The sequence below is a fragment of the Hyalella azteca genome, unplaced genomic scaffold, assembly GCF_000764305.2.
Source record: "Hyalella azteca isolate HAZT.00-mixed unplaced genomic scaffold, Hazt_2.0.2 contig7960, whole genome shotgun sequence".
In the NCBI taxonomy this organism is placed as follows: Eukaryota; Metazoa; Arthropoda; class Malacostraca; order Amphipoda; family Hyalellidae; genus Hyalella; species Hyalella azteca.
In genome coordinates, this window is record NW_025938067.1 from 6,047 (window position 1) to 28,139 (window position 22,093).

General features: G+C 41.1%; 1 protein-coding gene across 1 annotated transcript; it reads left to right on the plus strand.

The window, feature by feature from the left end:
* The first annotated feature begins 1,658 nt into the window (after positions 1–1,658).
* On the plus strand, positions 1,659–21,723 carry LOC108670092 (condensin-2 complex subunit D3). Its single transcript, XM_047881429.1, has 16 exons — positions 1,659–3,718; positions 3,903–4,122; positions 8,967–8,977; positions 10,843–10,851; positions 11,716–11,819; positions 12,190–12,343; positions 12,554–12,752; positions 13,007–13,133; positions 13,734–13,935; positions 14,130–14,293; positions 14,642–14,798; positions 15,020–15,151; positions 17,003–17,174; positions 17,600–17,790; positions 19,724–19,861; positions 20,146–21,723. Exons 1-16 carry the CDS (start codon positions 1,844–1,846, stop codon positions 21,469–21,471), a joined length of 5,181 nt encoding a protein of 1,726 aa, XP_047737385.1. The 5' UTR covers positions 1,659–1,843; the 3' UTR covers positions 21,472–21,723.
* Positions 21,724–22,093: the final 370 nt, after the last annotated feature.

The following is a 22,093-nucleotide window of genomic DNA, read 5'->3' on the forward strand; positions in this document are numbered from 1 at the left end:
TTCAATAGAAGTAATATTTTTAGAAACAAGACTGAACCACTTCTATCTAGACATAGCTTGATCAGGAAAGCTTAATATTCATCATGTGGCAGTGATGATATGGTTATCAAACCTTATAAATTATACGTTCTGACCAGTCTTATATACTATATGAGTGGTCTTTAATTACAATGTATGTGGCATTTTTGGGGGCACTTGATATATAATACTAATACTGTCTGTATTAGTATTATATAATATAATACTAATCAGTATTATATAATAAATTATATAATACTGATATATAATAAAGCTATAGAATACTGGCAGAATCAAGATTTTTAGGGTTTGATTGCCCTATAATTACTAATAAGATTTTTTATTGTGCTTAAAATTTGTTGCTCAGTTTTTGTCAACAAAATATAATAGGTATAGTTTCTTTGAAAGCCAGGAGCGCATTTAAAATATGTCCACCTTTTGAGCTGGGACTGAGCTTTACCTCCATTTTTGGAACTGCAAGATTCCTGTTGAATGAATTGCCTCCACAAAAGTCAACAATAGTGCAGAGTCAGTCATAAGATTCCAAATGTATTGAAAATTCTATACTTTGGAGCTCCGAGATTTCAGTAACAAGTAGGAAAATTTCAATCCTATAGTAAAATAAATGCTGTGGCAGAGTTGGTGGCATTGACAATTTTCTGGTATTGGAAAGTAGATCCTATGCCTGCTTTACTGGTCAGCTCATAGGAGGCAAAAAGAAGAGTTTAAAAAGTCATATCTGCTGCTATGTTCATGCATTTTGGGGGAGGCTGGTGGCCTGATCTGGAATATCAGGCAGAATTTTTCCAAAAATCACAGTAAAAATAATCATTTCATGGGTGCTCTTGAAAATTGTAGTCCATAGAATAAAAGGTATATATAATAAGAAGTACTGGTACCACCTAGATTTGCCCTAGACAGTATATATACATCTTCTTTGTAATGTCTCAGAAATAGAAGAATAAATTCTGTGCCATTATTGGCACAAAGTTGCACCATGTCACTAGTTAGAGCAAATTCATTAATTAAAATATTTGAGAGTGTATTGTCCATCTGACAAGAATTCTTGTGGTTCAGAAACACATTTTGAAAAATTTTTATCACAATTTCTGCATTTGCCTTATTTTTATTCATGTGAATGTGTTCTTTTTCTAATAGGATTACAAGATTGCAATGAGCCAACCTAGAAAAAATACAAATGTACATATAAATTCTCCATGTATAATTCTCCATTCAAATTCATAGACTAGAGTGGAGATAAATACTGACTGAGACAACTCGGAAGTTTTTTTAGTTCATTTAATCCCATGATGACCATGGAGGTATTTCCCAAACATCCAAGGCAATATCATCTTGAAGCAAACTAATTTGGCAAAAATCTTCTGTATTTTTTTAGTTATGGATTAAATTCATGGCAAAATTCACTATTCTATGCCTCAACTATCACTCAACACTTGTATTAATGTTGGAATTAGGACTTGAAAAATTTGCCCATTAAAAAAGGCCTTAAGTTTAAATTGGGTATTTTATGGTTAAGGAAAACAAAATGTGATCAGTTCAGTTTTCCAAAGCAATAAAAAAGTGTCTGGAGCTGCTGCTGGGAAAAAATTCATTAGCTTTAAATTTAAGACATTTTCTAATCACAACATTTTTACTGTTCTCGTCCATATTACAGGAAATACCGTATTGTAATTTGCATGTGATGAATCCTCTTATTTGACCTGTTGCCTGCTAAGTATATTGGTTGTTCTTAAAGATATTAACTAGCAAAATAACTACTATTAATTGATTTTGGCTGTCGTTTGCTAGAGAAATTGCATGAGAAATGAGCAGCCAAGTTATCGATTTGTTCGCCAAGTTTTCACTGGAGAAGCTCTCCAGGGACTGGATAGACTTTGTTATTGACTCAGACTTAACAGAGATAGAAGACCTGCCTGGGAGCTTTGAAGACGAGCATGTCTCTACCAACTTCCGCGGTCTGTTTGATGCGGTCATCAGCGAGCTGCGGGCATGGGTCGATAGCCTGCCAGTCCCTGTGGCTAATGAGGAGAACCGCAAATCTATGAGTCTTGCCGATCTCAGTGTCTCTTCTGAAGCTGACGAAGGGGAAAGACATACTCCCAGTAGATTCTGGGTGGATCTCGCTCAAGTGGCGCCAATTAAGAGCATAATGACGTTTCTGTTCTATCATGCGCACATTGGGCAGCGGTATAATGCGCGTGAGTCCGAAAGAGAGCTCGGTTGCCTGGCTGGTAGCCTTTATTTTTTATTGCTGTCCGTACCCGGCAGCAATGCATTTCGTATTTTTCATCCTATTTTGTTCCTCAAGACCCTGGATCTGATGCGCCTCACAACGAAGCTACATATCGGGGCCGTCACGCCCCGAAAGGGCAAGGGCCCTAAAGCCCCAGCAGGTCGTCGACATGCTGATGACCCTCCGGTTGCTGGCGACGAAGATGACGAAGAGGACACCGACATCACTCTACTCACTCAAAGAGAGGCCAACAATCTCATTCGTAACCTAAACTTCTTGCTACTAGATTTTCTCAGGCTTACTGTTAGATTTTCCCTCAAACATTCCCCTGAATCTATCGATGAAACCATTAACATTCTCGTCGATGTTACGAGGAGCGAGACTCATAACGCCCACAGTGTGTTTGTAGGGAAGCCCAACGAAGTTTCAGTGACATCCCTTGTGTACAACTCGTACGTCGCTCTGCAGTGTTTGTGCGCCCATCTCCACGGCAGCATCAGGAAAATAGTAACTCTTGTGCTGAAGCACATCTTGCCTAATATCTTGATGGTATCTCGAGGAACCTCAGATCTTTCAGTGCGATCACTGGGTGTCATCCGAGATCATTCTGTAATATTTGTTAGATACTTGCTAACGCAAATTAAAGAACCTTCTTATGAAGGCGTTTACATACTCGTGCAACACTTGTGCCTTAGAGTTCCGGATAAAGCAGATTTTCGACAAAAGACTTCCCAGTCTGTAGTTGAAATACTACAAAACTTACCAATTAAACTATATACAAAACTGATGCAGTGGTTCTTCAAGTTCTCTCACAATGAGAAAGCTGGCCATCGTTTGTTTACTCTCGAAATTATATCTCGAATGCTGGCTGCTGAAGAACGACATGCCGACGATGGACAGGAAGCTGCCGCTTCTGCCACTCCAGACATAACCAGTGCTGGTGCTAGTCCCGCAACTCCTGCGCGGGAAAGCAACGAGTCTACCTTCAACATCTTGCCCCCAGACCATTCTGTGAATGTACCTGCTAACCGCAATATTTTATCGCACAAATTTCTGCTCAGTATAATATTCTCCCGATGCCGGGACTCGGCTGCAACAGTTCGCTCGAAAGCATTGGCCTTGCTTGCTGAGTGCACGCTCTCTGATAACCCAACAATAATGCTGGCTATGAAGCAGATCTTCCAAACGAATCAACCTGTAGTATTCACAACTCCACACGTTGAGAATAACCAGTTCAATCTAGAAAGTCCATTGGAGGATATTGAAAGTTCGCCAAATGACAAAGAAAACGAAGTGTCTGTTGATATGCCCAACGCAGCCATGGTTCTCACCTTGCTCACGAGACGTTGCAGAGACGACAAAGTCACTGTCAGAAAGAGCGCTTTGCAAGTCTTGGAGAACCTCACGAAGCTTGACAACCAAATGCTGACGAAGGCAAATCTTCAGGTATGCTTTTTCTTGAATAATCTGAGTTATCAATTATGACTTAATGTATTCGAAACTATTGTTTTGATATTAATAAATGAAAAGTCTAAGCCATTTCTGGCAATGTGTTTGTCCTCTTACTTCCATAAATTCAATTTTTCTGTTTCCGGCCAGATTGCTCGTACGATTGAAACGTTTTTATCAGATTTTCTGCGACCACTGCCGTGATCCGGCACTGCTGATCAGGAAGCAGATGGTGGTCGCCCTCACCCAGCTGGTGGAGGACCACCCTCAGATGGCGGCCGAGGCGTGGGTCATGGGAGTGCTGCCTGCCATACTTGACCCTGAGATGAAAGTCCAGGAGAAGGTCACAGAGGTAAAGTCATCGCTATCTCTCATTCTCTTCTTACTTCTAGTAAACGACCGTGATCCACTAGCCAAATCGATTTAGATTGCTTGTGACAAAATAAATTTTTAAATAAATTACGGTACCGTACTCCTTACAGCATCATATCTGTTTATAACCCTAGTTTTCTGAGCAGGTTGTTTTACTTATGAATCAAACGTCTGTTAATGTTGTTTGTTTGTCGAACTGACCAGAACGACTCGAAACATGACTAGCCTGCAATAGGGTTGATTTGCTTTAAGATTCCTTTAGAAATCGGTAATGTTAAGTCTCCAGACTAATGAATTTAATTACTAGCAGCTATGACTTACAGCAACGCATGGAAAAAACTAGAGTAAAATACTACGTAAATTATACAAATAGAAGTACCCAAAAAGAATTGAATCTTTTTGATTACTACAAAATAATGTGGATCACAGTAAAGTATACCGAAAACGTCGTACATCTCGGTTGATTATTCAACTGACTTAAGGCATAATGAAGTTTACAAAATATCAAACGTTAGTGCGATGTAGGAACTCCCAAACACAACTTCAGTCAATCTTAAGTAAGCAAATAGGCGCAAATTATATATTAAAATTATGCATCTATTTATCGCTAATCCCAAATATATACATGTTTTTATCAATAGTGGTGTAAATGAACTGGATCATGTTTTGGTTGTTTCCAGGCAGGAATTTTTGTTGTAACAAATCACTCATTAGGAGGTCTGCACGGCATAACTCTTATTATTTTTTTTAGCTACAACAAGAAACGTGATGCTTTCCTTGTACGATTTGTTATGAAATTTCTGGGCTCTCGACTAAAGTGCCTTTAATGAATCACTTTTTGTATCCTGCACTGACATTACATTATTTCTGAAGATGCTGCACCAAGTCCTCCTTGGCCGGCTGACGAGCTGCGAGCGTCGTGACGCTGTCGAGACCAACGAACTGCCGTACCTGCTGCTGGCGACCGTCACGAGGCTCTCCTACCACAAGTTCCTCAGCAAGGCCATCACCGTGTGGGGCGCCAGTGCTCTGGCCAAGTCAGTGCCTGGCACTTAAGAGTTGTTTTATAAGACACAATGTGCTGAATCCATTTCTTGCGAGAATGTATGTGGCACCAAGTTATTAATATAAGTGGCGAAATAAGTGAATATAGGCGAAAAGTACTCGAGTTGTTGACGGCATAAATCTCTTATTAGGACATTTTTCAACACACGAGTTAACTTAGAAAATTTTTTAAATATTTTTCATGGATGAAAAAGCCGTACTCGTCTATTGCCTGGCACACTACCTTCAAAAACTATATCCTAATGCTACCACTGATGTAAATAGAACGGCAGAGTTGAATATTTTCTGAGTTATAAGCGTTGAAGTAGTTAAACCGTACGAGGTCGTTTTGCGCTAAGCACTATTGGCGAGTGCTAAATGTTGTGGTCGAGTGCGGAGTGATTATTTACAGTAAATCATTAATTGATTCACATTATTTCATCACTCCGCACTCTCTGAGTTGAATATTTTCTGAGTTATAAGCGTTGAAGTAGTTAAACCGTACGAGGTCGTTTTGCGTTAAGCACTATTGGCGAGTGCTAAATGTTGTGGTCGAGTGCGGAGTGATTATTTATATTGAATAAGTAATTGATTCACCTTATTTCATCACTCCGAACTCTTTAGGTTGAAAAATCTCTGAGATATCAGCGTTGAACCTGTGAAACCTGAAGTGATCGTCAGGTTTCACTTGAAATGAAAGGTGATTAATCGTTTACCATGTTTAAACAGACAACGGGTATATCTGCCTCAAACGCTATGGTTCAAGATTTACGTCTAGTTTCTTTTGACACCAGTGTTATATAAAATATTGGTGATATGCTATTGCAGTGTCTGCTTCTCAAATTACGGAATCGCCCGATTCTCCGCCGCATTCGATCGATCCATTATTCGCCACATATGTTCCGCACTTCAGCGTCTTCAGCTACTTCAGCGCCTTCAGCTTTTAAGTGTGACCCGTAGACTCAGCATTTGGGCGTTTTCTCACATCAGCTTTCTTTGAAGTCATTGAGGAGCTCTCATCTGTAGATCCTTTTCTCTTCCGGGCAGTGTTGATGGAGGACAATCTACAGGCATCATTTTTCTCAGAAGGAGGATTATTGAAATCACTTCCACAGAATTCCTGAAGTTGGGAGTTGGTTAACCCATGCGCATGGTCTTGAGTAGTGTTTTCAGGAATGGCGCCAGGATCGATGAGATCGGCCGATTCTGCACATTGAACTGGTGCAGCCATGACACACGCACTTGCTAAAGTAAACAGAGAGATTTTGAGCACGTCTTAATTCGTCAACGGCTGAATGTACTCTCCTCCCGCTCATTTAATTCAATGATTAATTTATTAACCAGACAACGATGTACTGTACGACAACCAAGCGCTGGTGAAACAAGTGTCAGGAATACAAAATTTAGATGGATCCAATTACTTGAAATAATATGATCGTTCAAGCTTAGTAAATGACTACTTAATATTAAAATGTGCTGTTTATGCATTCATTCTATTCATATTTTAAAACATAATTACGATTATCTCTTCGTAATTTGTACAAAAATTTTAGCGCGACCTCCATTTTATTTGGAAGGAAGAGTCCATTAAAGTTTACATAATATATCTTACTGTCCTTTAATTGGAAATAATTAGCCAGATTACCATTCCAAATTTCAGACTTGTATCTTATTTAGGAGGAGAGTTATTGGTTGCCTTCATTGTTAAGAACCCTCATAGGGATTAACGCGCCTGGCGGCCGCTCCACCGGCCTCTTAAGTCCACCCAGCGACCAGCGTGGACATCCGGAAAAGAAGAAGAAGAATAGCGCCTGCAAGTTAGCAAAGGGAATTTGAATGTCCCCTCAAAAGGGACTAGCTAGTGGACTACAATAGTACAATATAATACAAATTTGAATGTGCGAAAGTAGGTACTTGGACTTCGAGGATTTGTGAACACGTTGTTACTTTTAATATAGTTATGATGATGTAAATCCTAGCAAAAGGACTTTTTTGATATGCAATGTTGGTCGTTGGATTTTGTTGCTGATCTGAAAAAAAGTTAAGCAATTTTATGCTCATGGGCCAAAGGGCCATTGCCAATGGGCTGTAACTCCTATGAACTTGAAGGCTATGACTTATTTTTTGAACTGCTAATTTACCTTGTTTGTAGTGACAGACTTCTACCATCAATGCCACTAAAGTCGCCACTCATCACCTCACTAAAGTCACCAGGCTACAGGTACAGGGAAAAGGCAATATTTCTTAAAATGGACCCAATACAAACATTTTGCTAAACCTAGGAAAATACTAGCCTGGCTGGAACATTTATTAATATTGATTAAAGCTAAAGATAGTCTTGATTCTTGAACTCTTGATGCATTTCTTAGGTACAATTAATTTGTACCTAAATAGTTTTGAGATTCAAAATCAAGTTCATATTGCTTGTACTCCAAATTTTAGAGACATTGTAATATAGGCATTAATTTATTCTAACTTTACCTGGCAACCTAAGTGCATACAAATTCGGGATAAATGGCAAGGTTTTGTATGACATTTGCCTCATGAGGCAGGACTTGCAGGATAATTTTTGTTACTAATTTATGCCAACAATGCAATAATTGTGTCTAAGTGTTTTCTCCAAAATAATTTAGGAATCAATTCCCATTCATGTTCTTTTCCATATAATTAGCAATTTGTTTTTAAAAACATTGTAAAATGACTTCCAAAGTTGTTTACAAGACTCGTGCATTGATTGGAGTTACGCAAACAAAGCATAAAATGCTGCATCAGGCATCAAGCATGGAAAACATCTCTCTTTAGGGCTGCAACTAGATCTTTCCAGCCATTTTAGGAAGTGCGAGATTCCCACGGTCCCACCAGATGAATCACCTCCTATCTAATTGTTAAGAAAAGTACACGATAAAGCGTGAAGAACATCTACTGTTAGGGCCGCGACTATAGCTTTCCCGCCATTTCCAGAACTGCGAGATTTCTGCCAGATGAATTAGCTCCTATGTCCTATCTAATTGTTAACAAAATTGCACAATCGTTGATTGGGCCGCAAGTATCTAAATGTATTATAAATTCGTCACGTTGGAGCCACAAGATTTCAGAAACAAGTAGGAAAATATCAATCCTGTGCACAATCAGGCCGCAAGTTTCCAAATGTATTCAAAATTTGTCACACAGGAACTGCAAGATTTTAGAAACAAGTAGGAAAATTCCAATCCTGTGACGGCCATCAGTGCATGGTTTCTGAGCTTGTTTGAATAAGCCAACACTAGTCTACTTTCTTACTAATAATCTTGATAAGGTATACAACCTTGTTAAATCTCTTAAAATGAAAAGAGTAAAACAAATACAAACAATTTCAAGCACGTAAACAAACTTTAAAGCATAAAATGCACATCCTACAATAAATAGGTATGTATATACATTATTTTGTGTGATCAATATGGTACATTCATTTGTTCAAGTAGGCATTTGTTCAAGTAAGTTAATACAATTATTTTGAATCATTCAAGAAGACTTCAAGAAAACTAAGATTGAGGAGGCAGAATGCTATAATGTTCTCAATGCTAATAGATTGTACATCTGAATAAACATGAGATGGGTTGCATTGCATTGAGAGTCAATGGGGGCTGTGTACCAGGCAAACCAACCACACTTACAGAAAAGCATGAGCTATCACTCTGTAATTACATAGAGTATGATATTTGGCCAATAGACGTTTTCCTATGACCCTGGCCCAAAGCTTAGTGTATGCCTGGTGCACTGACCGCAGATTCTAAACATTTTTGGGGAGCAAGGACCTTGCTACATATGGTGGTTGAAGTTTCTTTCAGAGACCCCGAGTCTGTCAAAAGTCGGAGAGTTGAGTGCTCAGATTATGGCCAAGCAATTTTTTTAGTAAATAGAAATTTGATGAATTCTTTTTGATTAGTGCCAGATATTCATGAATGTCATAACTTTAGTGAACATTCCCATGATATGACATGGTCAGCATTACAATATATGGCAATGATGATATGGTTATAAAAAATCATATGGCAATGATGATTTGCTTATCAAACCTTGCAAATATTCTACTTTTTTACCACCAGTCTTATATACTATATAGGTATGGTCTTTAAGGGGAGCGTCTACCCTAAAATTGGAAATTTTCACTTTTTCTGTTTTTATACTCAGTTTAAAGCCAACATTCTGCCCTATCCAACAGTACTAGTGCCATCTCTGTACATTGATATATGATTTCACAATATTTCATGAAAGGGGGGCGGGTGCAGGAGTTCTTTAAGTAATCAGATAGGAACCAATTAGCTGCTGAGCTCCTTAAATATAGTGTCTACTTGAGTTGTGCTGCAATTACGTGTTTAGTCTCATCTTAAAGCTGACATTCTGGCTAATTCAACGGTACCACTACCATCTCTGTACGTTGATTTATACGTTCACAACACTTCATGAAAGAGGGGCGGGGGGGAGTTCTTTCAGTAATTACATAGGAGCTAATTCGCTGCTCAGCACTACAAATATACAGTGTTTCTATGAGGTCTGACTCAGTGTGCCTCCGAGCGTTGTTGGAGAGATGTGCATGTAGTCGCTCCATCATCCTAGAGTGGAATCAAGCTCCAGAAACTTTTAGTTTGGTATCTATGCTATATTGAGCGCATTTTGTGGTCCGCGCGGGACTTTGTTGCTCCTCCTAGAGTTTTGAAGCTACATCAATGAGACATACACCGTTCAATGGGCAACAAAATTATCTACAATTGAACACGGGTGTTTTTCAAATTTTGTTATAGTTTGGATTTTATTTTGCAAAATTTTTACTCAGGGGGGAAGTGAATTTTGCAAAATATACTTGCTATCCTCCGCCGCACGAGCCGCGAACCCAGCAGAAATAGCCGAATTATTGACGTGCGACTCAGCAAAAGTGTCGACGCAGGTTGCATCCCAGCACAAACACCTCCCATTAGAAAATGGGAAAACCGTTATGCCATCTGGTCTCTTACCATCCCCTCTGTCCACTCCAACGGGTTCAAGGCATGAAGGAACGCCAGCGCTCCGAAGAGCCCTCCTAATCACATCGTTCAGAGCCGAGTGTCTTGGATGTCGCCCAGCGCTGTACTTACAAGAAAGGCCATGCAGTCCTCGTGCATCCCTCCGCTTTCCGCACCGACAAGCGTGGGGTTCGCATACATTTGCGCCAACTCGAAGAGCAATTGAGACGCGGAAGGAGTCGGGATCTAGAAGTGTTCCAAGAGCATCCGAAGGAATAGCGTGAAGCCACAAGCCGCTCTCTCTCTTCGCCGCCGCAAGTAGACGAGCCCTGGATATTTGGTCCGCCGCTTCCAAAAGCCGCGCAGCAGAGGCCGCGGCCACAGGCCCATCCCAAGTCCTCTGCCGGCCCAAACTCGCGTCCTCGGGCAAAGCAATACCTGCGTTCCCATTGCGCCACTCATCCACCGCCATCTGCAAACTGTCGTCCTCGGCCAGTCGTACATTATGTAAAACAGCATCAACTAGGCCAAGGACGGAGTGGAGTGACGATATGAACGCAGGGAGCGCGATGTCCTTTGACATACGGATACCCAGGCCTCCCAGCCGGACCGGCAACACAGCTTGTTCAAGAGATTCGCGCTCGAAGCTGACATTGGTGATGGTCGAGAGGGCAGAAACCAACACCTCATTGAACCGCTCCAAATCACCTACCCGCGTATATGCAGGAGACGCACGTAGGACGTACTGGAGTTTAGGTAGAGCGAAACAACGCTTTAAGATTCCGTTAGAAATCGGTAATGTTAGTCTCCAGACTAATGTATTTAATAACTAACAGCTAAGCAAGTCGTTAAAAAGAGGATTTAAAAATTCAATGGGGTCCTCTTCGACAATGAGGAAAAACTGTATTGTGGCTTATTGACTTACAGCAACTCATGGAAAAAACTAGAATAAAATGCTACGTAAATAATACAAATTGATGTACCCAGAATGACATAAATCTCTTTGATTACTACAGAACAATGTAGATCACAGTAAAGTATACCGAAAACGTCGTACATCTCTGTTGATTATTCAACTGACTTAAGGCATAATGAAGTTTACAAAATATCAAACGTTAGAGCGATGTAGGAACTCTCAACTTCAGTCAATCTAAAGTAAGCAAAAGGTGCAAATTGCATTGACACGCAAAAAATAATGCATCTATTTATCGCCAATCCAAAATACACGTAAACGAACTTGAACATGTTTTACACGTAAACGAACTTGAAAACATACTACCTTTCATGTTGAACATGAAATACACGTAAACGAACTTTAACATGTTTTGGTTGCTGTTTCTAGGCAAGAGTCTTTGTTGTTACATATCACTCATTGGGAGGTAGGCACGGCATAACTCTTGGACTTTCTTTAGCTACAACATGAACCTTGATGCTTCCCTTGTACGATTTACTATGAAATTTCCTGACTCCTGTCGCGAGTGCCTTTAATGAATCACTTTTTTTATCCCGCGCTGACATTACATTGTTTTACTTCTTAAGATGCTGCACCAAGTGCTCCTAGGCCGGCTGACGAGCTGCGAGCGCCGTGACGCTGCCGAGACCAACGAGCTGCCGTGGCTGCTGCTGGCGACCGTCACGAGGCTCTCCTACCACAAGTTCCTCAGCAAGGCCATCACCGTGTGGGGCGCCAGCGCTCTGGCCAAGTCAGTCCCCGGCACTTAGTTGCTTTATAAGACACAATGTGCTGAATATATTTCGTGTGAAAACGTATGTTATTACCAAGTACCAAGTTATTAATGAATATAGGGGAAATGCACTCAAGTTGTTGATAGTATAAATCTCTTATTAGGACATTTTTGAACACACGAGCAAACTTCTCAAATTTGTAATGTATTTCTCCTGAATGAAAAATTCGTATGTACTCGTCTATTGCCTGTCACACTACATTCAAAAACTATCCTAATGCTGCCACTGATGTAAATAGAACGGCAGTTATTCATAATAATCTCTATGCCAATTTTTCGATACATGTAAATAAATAAGCTCATGCTCTGTATACATGAATTATTACAGGCCAGGCATCATTGCCGTGACCAAAAGCCACATCGGAGGCGAGCACAACGAACAAGCGTGGCTGTTGTTGTCGCTGTTGTCTCATTGCTTGGACGTGACAGACGCCTCCTTCGCCGTGCGTTACTACAGGGACAACTGCCAAAACGTGCAGGAGGTGCGGCTACCTAACAACATGAGAACATCTTTTAATTATTATTTGTTAAACTGCGTCATAGGAATGAGTTTCTAATAATGTCTCATCTCTTACATAGGTACTTATGAAATATCGTTTGAACAGAGTTCTTGTAACAGTTATTCCATAACATGTTAATAAATCTTTGACTATCCTATCAAGAAATGATCTTCCAGTCTTGTTATTTGTTAGGTGGGTTGGTGTTGCCTGCAAGGAGTGCTGCGAGTGCTGTGCAACAGCATCAAGAGCATACCGGCGCTGGAGTGCGCAGAGTTGCAGGAACTGCTGCTGCAGCCCGTCAAGGACGTCGCTGTGGGGGCCACCCTCATGCCTGCCATACTTGATCTGCTGGTCTTGATTAACGTCAAACTACATGGCGAGGACCAGCCTGGTAACTAGCAAGTTTAGCATTGCATTTCATGGCATCTGAGTGTGTTAAATTTTGATAGAAGGATCCAAAAATTAAAATTAGGTTATTTCAGAGTTATTTACGGTAGAGATGGGGTTAAAAATTGTTATGCGATTCTCAGGCAACTCAAAATGATGGACAACAACGCTCATGGTCCCATATTAAGTAATGGCATGAATTGGAAAGTGTTTGTTAAGGTGTGCCTGCTTAACAAGCTCCCCTTATATGATGTTCAGGCCAAGATGCGATGAAGGTGTGGGTGGCGCCACTCCTTGTCTCCTGTGATGAACATCTACAGAAAATACTCTTTTCGCCGCAGCAACAAACTCCTTTATCTGCTCATGACGAAGAACAGCTCTTCAGGTTCGTAGCGTACACCTTGTAGCAGGAAACTCACGACGTCCGTGCTTAGGAAAAAAGAATTTCAGAGGGAAAAAAGTTGTATTTACATTACTTTCCTTTCTTTGACCCTCCCTCCTCCCCTCCCGTATTGCCCCCTTTCACCCACTTTCTTTCTTCAGTTAATTCGCGTTGGATTGTTCACTGCGATCGAATTAACGCATTTCAGTTCTCATAAATTCCTTAAAATGATCATACAAAATTTTCAGACCTTTTCTCTAGTTGTTGGTATACTCATTTTATATTGAGGGATAGTAACTAGCACTCACCTGCCTAGGATGAACATGAATGGCTCATTTTTTAATTCAGTGAGACCTCAGATGACGTACACCTCCACAAACGAATAATTTAGATAACAACCTAAGCAAATGACAACAAAACAAGGGAGCAAAGAAACAAACGAAATAAAAGCCAGACACCAGCAATCATGTTTAGGTAAAAAACAAACCATAACTTCTCCACCAATCCTTATGCATAATTTTGGTCAGTTTTCTCACAGCACAATGGTCACTGTTGGGCCTACAATACCTGCTCTATTTGTCACAAATAATAGTATGCCTACAGGCGGATATTCCTGCTTGGTGAGGCTGGTCTGCTGCTGCCGTCAGCAGTGAACAAGCGCATGTTCCTGATGCTTCAGAGCATCATTTTCCATGGGCAGCACGGCACTCATGGCGCCACTTCCCCTCCTCCAGGAATCCCGTCGTCCCAAATACAGTCGTCTCAGCCTCTCAACCTCAGCTATGTGCCCAGCGCCAGAGTGAAGGTAGTGAACCATACGATGGTTTGAGCTGTCTTGTAGAAGAGAATAGNGCATGTAATCTTTGTGTACGTTCTAATTAGTTCTGACTACAGTGCATGTAATCTTTGTGTACGTTCTAATTAGTTCTGACTACAGTGCATGTAATCTTTGTGTACGTTCTAATTAGTTCTGACTACAGCGCATGTTATGTTTGTCAGGCGGTGAGTGTTGCAGTGCTGGGCAAGCTGTGCCTGCAGCATGAGAGTCAAGCAAAGCGCATAGTGCCGGCGCTGGGGCGGTTGCTTGATATGCAAGTTGGCCCCGACATAAAGACCAACATCATCATGAGATATTATGGCTTCAAGAGAGATCACGAAGTGAAGCAAACATCATTTGGAATCTGGGCAGATGTTTTTTATTTGCGTGAATAATATTAGCACTTTAAATGTTGATGAATAATTGCAATGTGCTACATTATATCAAGGCTCCATGCTATGTTTTAATGCCATTAGTGATGATAAAACTAACAACATTTGCTATCCTGGGATTGCTCGGGATATTTAATTCTTAAAATTTAAAAATCCTGTGACTCCCAAAGATCGGTCTTGGCTCTCTAGATCGCTCTTGGAAATGATCAAATAGTCTGCATGGAATGCTGTCCTTGTCTCATTGTACGTGACTGTTCTGGATCTCAGTAACAAAATGGTTCACACTGAACTTCTATGCGCAGGTACGCGACGGTTGTTGACCCGCTGATGCCGCAAATGACGGCTTGCCTGCGTGATCCTGACCTGTCGGTGCGACGCACGACTCTCACCCTCGTCATCTCGCTGCTACAGGAGGACTACCTCAAGCTCAAGGGCTCCTTCTTCTACAGGATACTACAGGTCGGTGATCTGCTTTTTTTTACAAATATTACACAATTAATAGTATTGAATGATAACATTTGCAATCTCTGGAACACCGAAAAAATTGACTGTCCTACTTGTATATTTGAACGCACCTAGCTGATATTGAATTCATTTCAATAATTCTAACAATTGAATATATTGTTGAAAGTTTTCCTTATGATGGCAACAATAATCAAGATAATTCGGGTGTATTTCAGTGCCTATGTGACGACCATGAAGAGATACGCGACACGGTCATTTTCTTCCTGACCGAGAGGCTACTCAAGAGATTCCCTAAAATATTCCTGCAGCATTTCATCGAGTGCATTTTCCATTACAACTGCTACGAGGTGAGACTCTTGACGACGCAGTCTCAGCCATTCACTCCTCACCTGTTCTCTCATACTCATGCAGTCACTCCCCTCCTCATGCAGTCACCCCCCACCCCTCAGACAGGGTCACCATCTTCATACCTCTTCTTCCTCATGCCGAACAGTTTAGCTGCTCCACAGTTATCGCCATCACACATAAAGCGATCTCCTTCGTACCTCCCCCTTGTATGTACCGCCATTGCCACCTTCTCCCTTGCTTCTATCACGATGTATACAACAGTATATTAACATCGCCCTGATCGCCTGCAGTAGACAGCACCAGCAATACTGCAGACTAGCAGGAGTGAACACAGGAGCTAGTTCAGTATGAAAAAAGCTGCAATAATCCGCCAAGAGCTAAAATTATTCTCACTACTTTCTTAATTATAATCCATTCAGTTATATCATGAGAGTAAGAAAACGTTAATTTTTGGTAACTGATCAATAATTTTTCATGAAATTTTACTCTATGGTGATCCCCAAGTAGTGATCAGGCTCCCCCTAATCTCATTCTTATTTTTATACTTCTTGTTACATAGCCTGAAATATGCTTAGCTATCCGCCATAACTAATAATATTTTTATATCACAGATTTAAAAAATAAGCTACTCTATCAACATGTACAGTGTAGAATGAAAAATTTATATCACTATTTATGTACCAATTCTGTTATAATCATCTGATACAAAAGATACAATCAATCTGAATGGCTGTATAAAAATAACTGTGGTGTAGTTACAAATTCTAAGAATCTTATTTGCTGATGCGTTCAGGAGCAAAGTAATGCACTTCCACTACCTACTCAGTCATGCCTTCTGTGCACACCCCATTGTATTGTACGGCAAGACAAATTAAATGTAGCGAATATGTTGCAGGAGCACGAGCCATAGAACCCATCAAATGTAGCGAATGTGTTGCAGGAGCACGAGTTACACAACCATTAATTGTAGCGAATATGTTGCAGAAGCACGAGCCATAGAACCCATCAATTGTAGCTAATGTGTTGCAGGAGCACGAGTCGTACAACCGCTTCGCCCAGAACCAGCAGGAGAAGGAGCTGTTCTCTCTGGCGGGGCCTGAGCACCTGGCAGCTCGCATGAGCATCTACAAGTTCATGCTCGAGCACATGGCGGACGACCAACGCTTCTCCATCACGCAGAGGCTGTGTCATGACGTAAGCTAAAATTATTCTCACTACTTTCTTAATTATAATCCATTCAGTTATATCATGAGAGTAAGAAAACGTTAATTTTTGGTAACTGATCAATAATTTTTCATGAAATTTTACTCTATGGTGATCCCCAAGTAGTGATCAGGCTCCCCCTAATCTCATTCTTATTTTTATACTTCTTGTTTCATAGCCTGAAATATGCTTAGCTATCCGCCATAACTAATAATATTTTTATATCACAGATTTAAAAATAAGCTACTCTATCAACATGTACAGTGTAGAATGAAAAATTTATATCACTATTTATGTACCAATTCTGTTATAATCATCTGATACAAAAGATACAATCAATCTGAATGGCTGTATAAAAATAACTGTGGTGTAGTTACAAATTCTAAGAATCTTATTTGCTGATGCGTTCAGGAGCAAAGTAATGCACTTCCACTACCTACTCAGTCATGCCTTCTGTGCACACCCCATTGTATTGTACGGCAAGACAAATTAAATGTAGCGAATATGTTGCAGGAGCACGAGCCATAGAACCCATCAAATGTAGCGAATGTGTTGCAGGAGCACGAGTTACACAACCATTAATTGTAGCGAATATGTTGCAGAAGCACGAGCCATAGAACCCATCAATTGTAGCTAATGTGTTGCAGGAGCACGAGTCGTACAACCGCTTCGCCCAGAACCAGCAGGAGAAGGAGCTGTTCTCTCTGGCGGGGCCTGAGCACCTGGCAGCTCGCATGAGCATCTACAAGTTCATGCTCGAGCACATGGCGGACGATCAACGCTTCTCCATCACGCAGAGGCTGTGTCATGACGTCATAGGTGCTTATCGTGCAACTCATTGTTGTCTGCTGCAGGTGCTCAGAAAATTCCCACCAGCTATTTTTATTAGTGTACCAGTTTATACTTATATAGCCGAACAAGTTAACGTGCCAGCTGTAGAATGTAAGTGTGTCGTATTGCTGTGCCTCAGCCTGCCTGCATCATGGTTCATTAACGTAGCCCCCACTTTTCTGTGCTGGTTAGTGTAAGGCTGTATGTAAAAAGACAAGTGTAAGTGTAAGGCTATATAAAGGCTGTGTGCAAAGAATATTGTTATACCTCAGCCTGCCTGCATCATGGTTCATTAACAGAGCCCCCACTTTTCTGTGCTGGTAAGTGTAAGGCTGTATAAAGGCTGTGTGTGTAAGAATATTGTGCCTCAGCCTGCCTGAATCATGGTTCATTAACGTAGCCCCGCATGGCAGGTGGCGTGGTGGACGGGCGTATGGGAGCAGCAGGCAGCGATGACGTGCTGCGCGACACGCTCCTTGTGCTCTGCAGTGACGAGATCAAACTAGCGTCCCTCAAGTCCAGGCCTGAGGAGGACCATCCCGTCAATCAGGAGGAGCAGGCGCAAATCGCTGGCATGGCCATCAAGAAAACCATCATCTCGCAGGTCGGATTGCTCCCTTGTTTCAAGATAATCAGTATTGCTGCCAGTTTTGATGTGTTTGGCGCTAAGCTTTAAGTCAGTTAATAAAAAATAAGTTCCTTGTCAATCTACCTGATATGTATAGTTCTGTAAATTAAGGCTTCTTTGTATAGTTTCTCCGTGGACTGCATTTAAATTCTTTCCTGGTGCGCAAGAAGTTTCTGGAAAATGATGCAATAGCTGAAGTAACCTAAAAATTTCGCTAAAAATGCTTCTGAGTTGAGCTTGTTACTTGCATAACGTCCAAACTCTGCTCTCCCATCAATTGTCCCTCAATTTCGAGTTACTTGTTAATCACGTGGGGTACTTGTTGAAATCATAAGTGGTTCAATAAGTCGTACTCGCAACGTAGCGACGAAGCTCTGATATGAGCTGGAGTGACTCATTCATTTTCACAAGTTGAGCCGTGCATTGGAATTGCCTCTACTCTTCTAATTTAAAATAAATTGATAACATTTGTCCAAGCAAAACAATGTCTGGTTTCCCTCCACGGCTGATAGTTGCTCAATTTTATGCAGCCCCTCGGGCCGGGAATTTCCCAGGTAGGCTCAGACTTTCTTCTCTCCTTTGTTGCATTAATGCTGTCTTGCATGTCCCAGTAATGCTGCGTAGAATTACTACGTAGAATTACTGTCGTAAGTTCTGTTTCATGACGAGCATATACTTACTTGATCAGAAGCGTCGAAATGATGTCGGTAAACTCTAAAAATTTCGTCAGGATTCCTTGCTAATGAGGAAAATGTGATGTGGCCAATCGTGGACACAATCGCAGTGAAATTCTGCGTTATTGCTGCTTCGTGTTAACGATTTAGTGCCGATGTAATGCCCTTGTTTTAGGCACTGCGCGAGTAAGTGCAGTGGACCAGCTAAATTTTGTCATTATAATCTCAGTTATTATCCTCAAAACTGATAAAAATGGTGGGAAAACCAAAAACTGCTCCTGCTGGAAGCTTGGACATGAAAAGCTTGGACATGAAAAGTTACGTTGATCAAACTTCAAATAATTCGATGTTTGGTGGCAGGTACGGTACATTGAAGGATCTTTCTAGAAATCTTAATTTTTTTCATCCCTTTGAATCTGAATGACCATCTTTTAGTGACAGCCTCCGACCATTTTATTTTCATGACTCCTAAGCCCACTTTCTGCCTAATAAACATTGGCGTCGCATGCATCCTTGCGGGTTGAGAGAGTTGCTTTAGCTAAGTAACATTTGAAAGTGATTAAATGTGTATGACAGCTTTCGCAGCTACTGCACCAAACTAATTTACGGTTCTGACCGTATATTGATCGTGATTTCAAGTATTGCTCTTCTAAATCATGAATTCGCTTTCTATATCATGGCAAGAAAATACAATTTATAAGCTTCTTGTTTTATTTTGTATATTTGTTCACTGTACATCTATCTCATCCGTAGCAAACATCTTTGTGTCGTCGTGGCCGTGCGTCTTCGCTGCTTCTCAATGGAATTTTAGTTTCTAATAGTTTTTACTCGCATTTCTATTTCTATGCTCGCGTGTTTAATCTGTTGATGTTCATTGCTATTTATTTTCTAGAAGAATGATTTGAGATTGAGATATTCGTACCTTCGATCTTGGAATAAATTTAGAATGGTGTTTCAGACCATTTAGTCCTAGTACAACTGGTTCATAAGGGATGCATTTATAACTATCACCCCCATTCAATCCTAAATGATTTGAACTCTTTCCTTAACGATTTCAAACCCAATAAATTTGATGCTCATGTACTCCTACAATTACACTGAAGCATTTGCTGTGCGCATTAAATTGCTGTGAATGGCGGCTAGAAAATCATGAATAATGAAGATGTCTTTCTCCTGCCTTTAGCCTGGCACTGTACATTATTTCTCACGCGTTAATTACTGCGTTTACTCTGCAGGTTGTGAAGCGCAATGTGATTGAGAACATCGTACCAATCCTCATTGCCCTGAAGCACAAGCTGGAGAAGCAGCGATCTCCGTTGATGAAACAACTTTTGCTCTACTTCAAGGAGATAATGAAGGACTACAAGAATGAGGTAAAGTTTGAATGGTGTCATAACTGCTTACACTCATACATATGTACTAATGCATACACTCTTCTTTTCCCCGATTCACAGTCAACATTTTCTGCCTCGTGAAATTTTTTTACATGCTCTTATACCGAACGAGATTTAATGCGCATAATCACTAGGAACAGTTACGCTTTAATTTTTCCGTTCAATGTGTTCCGTGTTGTTAAATAAATGTATATCAGGTATATTTTCAATTTGGACTTACGTATTCAGGTTTAACTCTTGTTCTGATGTTTGTTTCTTTTTAGATCAAAGAAATTCTAGCCGGCGACAAGCAGTTAGCTGAAGAAATCGAATTTAATCTGCGACAGCTGGAGGAACGGCAGAAAGAAGAAGAAGCTGCACAGCGTTTGGCGGAGCAAGCAAGATTGAGAGAAGAAACGAGACTCCGAGGAAGATTAAGCACAGGAGTCGCCGACAGAACTTCCCTGCCACACTTGAAGGAATGCTCGGCTAAGGAAGCCTCGTCTGGTACGCAATCAGCTGCACCATCTCTCGAAAGCCATAGCGGCTTTGGGAACAATTTAACCATGTCAAAAAGTCCCAGCGCACTTGAGTCTAATAGTCCTGCAAGGGCTCAGGATCTGTCTCAGCTGTGCGCGGATAGAACATTGCAAGTCGCTGTTGAAAGACTTTCGCCAAAACGAATAGCCTGCATTAAAGAGAACTTCCTCAAAAATGCAGTGTTAAATAGCCAGCGGTTAGCAAACAAAAAAAGTGTTGCTGGAAATTCCACGGAGACAGAAGAAAATCTGTCCAATGACTCTGTACAATCTCCTAAAATAAAAGCTGCCTTTGAAAAAAGAAGGTTAAACTTAGAGGCTGAAACCGCAGCATTTGTTTCATCTGCAAGAGAAGAGATGCCTGCGCCCCATGGCCCTGTTCATGACGATCAAGTCGCATCAACTTCTGGTGAGGCTCGTGGGAGGACGAGTGATGATGTTGAAAGTGAAGCATCTGGCGAAGAAGCGTCAAGTGACCGCCGTGCAAATCCCGTTAACAGAAACGCGCCGGCAGCATCGACGCAGAAGGAACAGCAAGAAGCGCCGCGACACGACGATAACGCTGAAGATGGCACTGCACCAACCGCAGACGCTGAATTGCGTGAGGCAAGAAGACTAGAACTGCTTCGTGCGATAAGCACTCCTACCCGCAATCAAAGCGTCATTTGTAACATAACTTTCAAGAATCAAACTCAAAATGTGAGTGCGATCCCTGAAAATATGTCGACTTTATCTGAAATAAGTGAGGAGCCATCTAATGACCAACAAGGAAGCATCTTGTTACACTTCAAAGATCCTACAGCTTATGCCAAAGATGACCAGTTCAGCATGATAAGGAAGAGCACCAAACGAAGCCTAGACAATGACTTCAAGAAGTTGAGGAAAACGGAAGCAGATAAAGACAAGCGTAAGGCAAGCGGTGGTCTTTTCGAGTCGGTTTGCAGCGAAGGAGAAGTCGATGGACAAGAAATGGAACAAAGTTTTCGTGACTCGCCTGGATGTAGACCTGAGGTTCTGGTGACCAAGACGAATAAGAAGAGATCAAATGGAAAGCGTAAGAGCAACAAATGAATGAGCGGGTAGTTTAAGACAACTTTTCTACGCTCCATTACATTTTTAAAACTTATTTTATGTTGAGAGGATAAATAGTTTAGCCGAAATTCAGTTAGTTTGTATTTTCTACATGGAAAGGAGAAGACCTGTTACGGTACAAAACAATCAGAAGGTAAGAAGCCGTGCTTTAAAATCTCGTTTTATTTTGTATATGCGTTTAACGATAGTATTATTAGAAAAATTTTCCAGTTCGTAATGTTTTTTTTTACCTTGATGGGCATACCTTCACTTTCGTGGCATTCTCATTACTGACCCGCAACTGAAACATCTACAGTCGTTTCAAGTATCACTTGCAACAAAATCTAATACTTTCATTTGCTCATTTAGTTCCTCAATTGATCGAATGCCAACAACACTCTTAGCTCTGCGATCACTTGACACTGGCCACAATAGCGCCTTCGGTCGATAGCTAATGCGCTTCAGTCCTCACCCAGTCCTCACCCATCCTTCGTGTAAGAAGAGCCATCTGATGCTACAGTGCCTCGGAAATGCCCTACAACTGCCCTACTCCCTCTTCTGTCTCAGTATTATACATCGATGACCTAAGTGTGCAGCTTAGCGCGGGAGTCGTTCGGTTCCT

Coding starts and splice junctions, on each gene's coding strand:
- LOC108670092 (XM_047881429.1), top strand. CDS start 1,844: ATGAGCAGCCAAGTTATCGATTTGTTCGCCAAGTTTTCACTGGAGAAG. Junction 12,344..12,553: donor ACTGCCAAAACGTGCAGGAG/GTGCGGCTACCT, acceptor GTTATTTGTTAG/GTGGGTTGGTGTTGCCTGCA. Junction 17,175..17,599: donor GCTGTGTCATGACGTCATAG/GTGCTTATCGTG, acceptor CCCGCATGGCAG/GTGGCGTGGTGGACGGGCGT.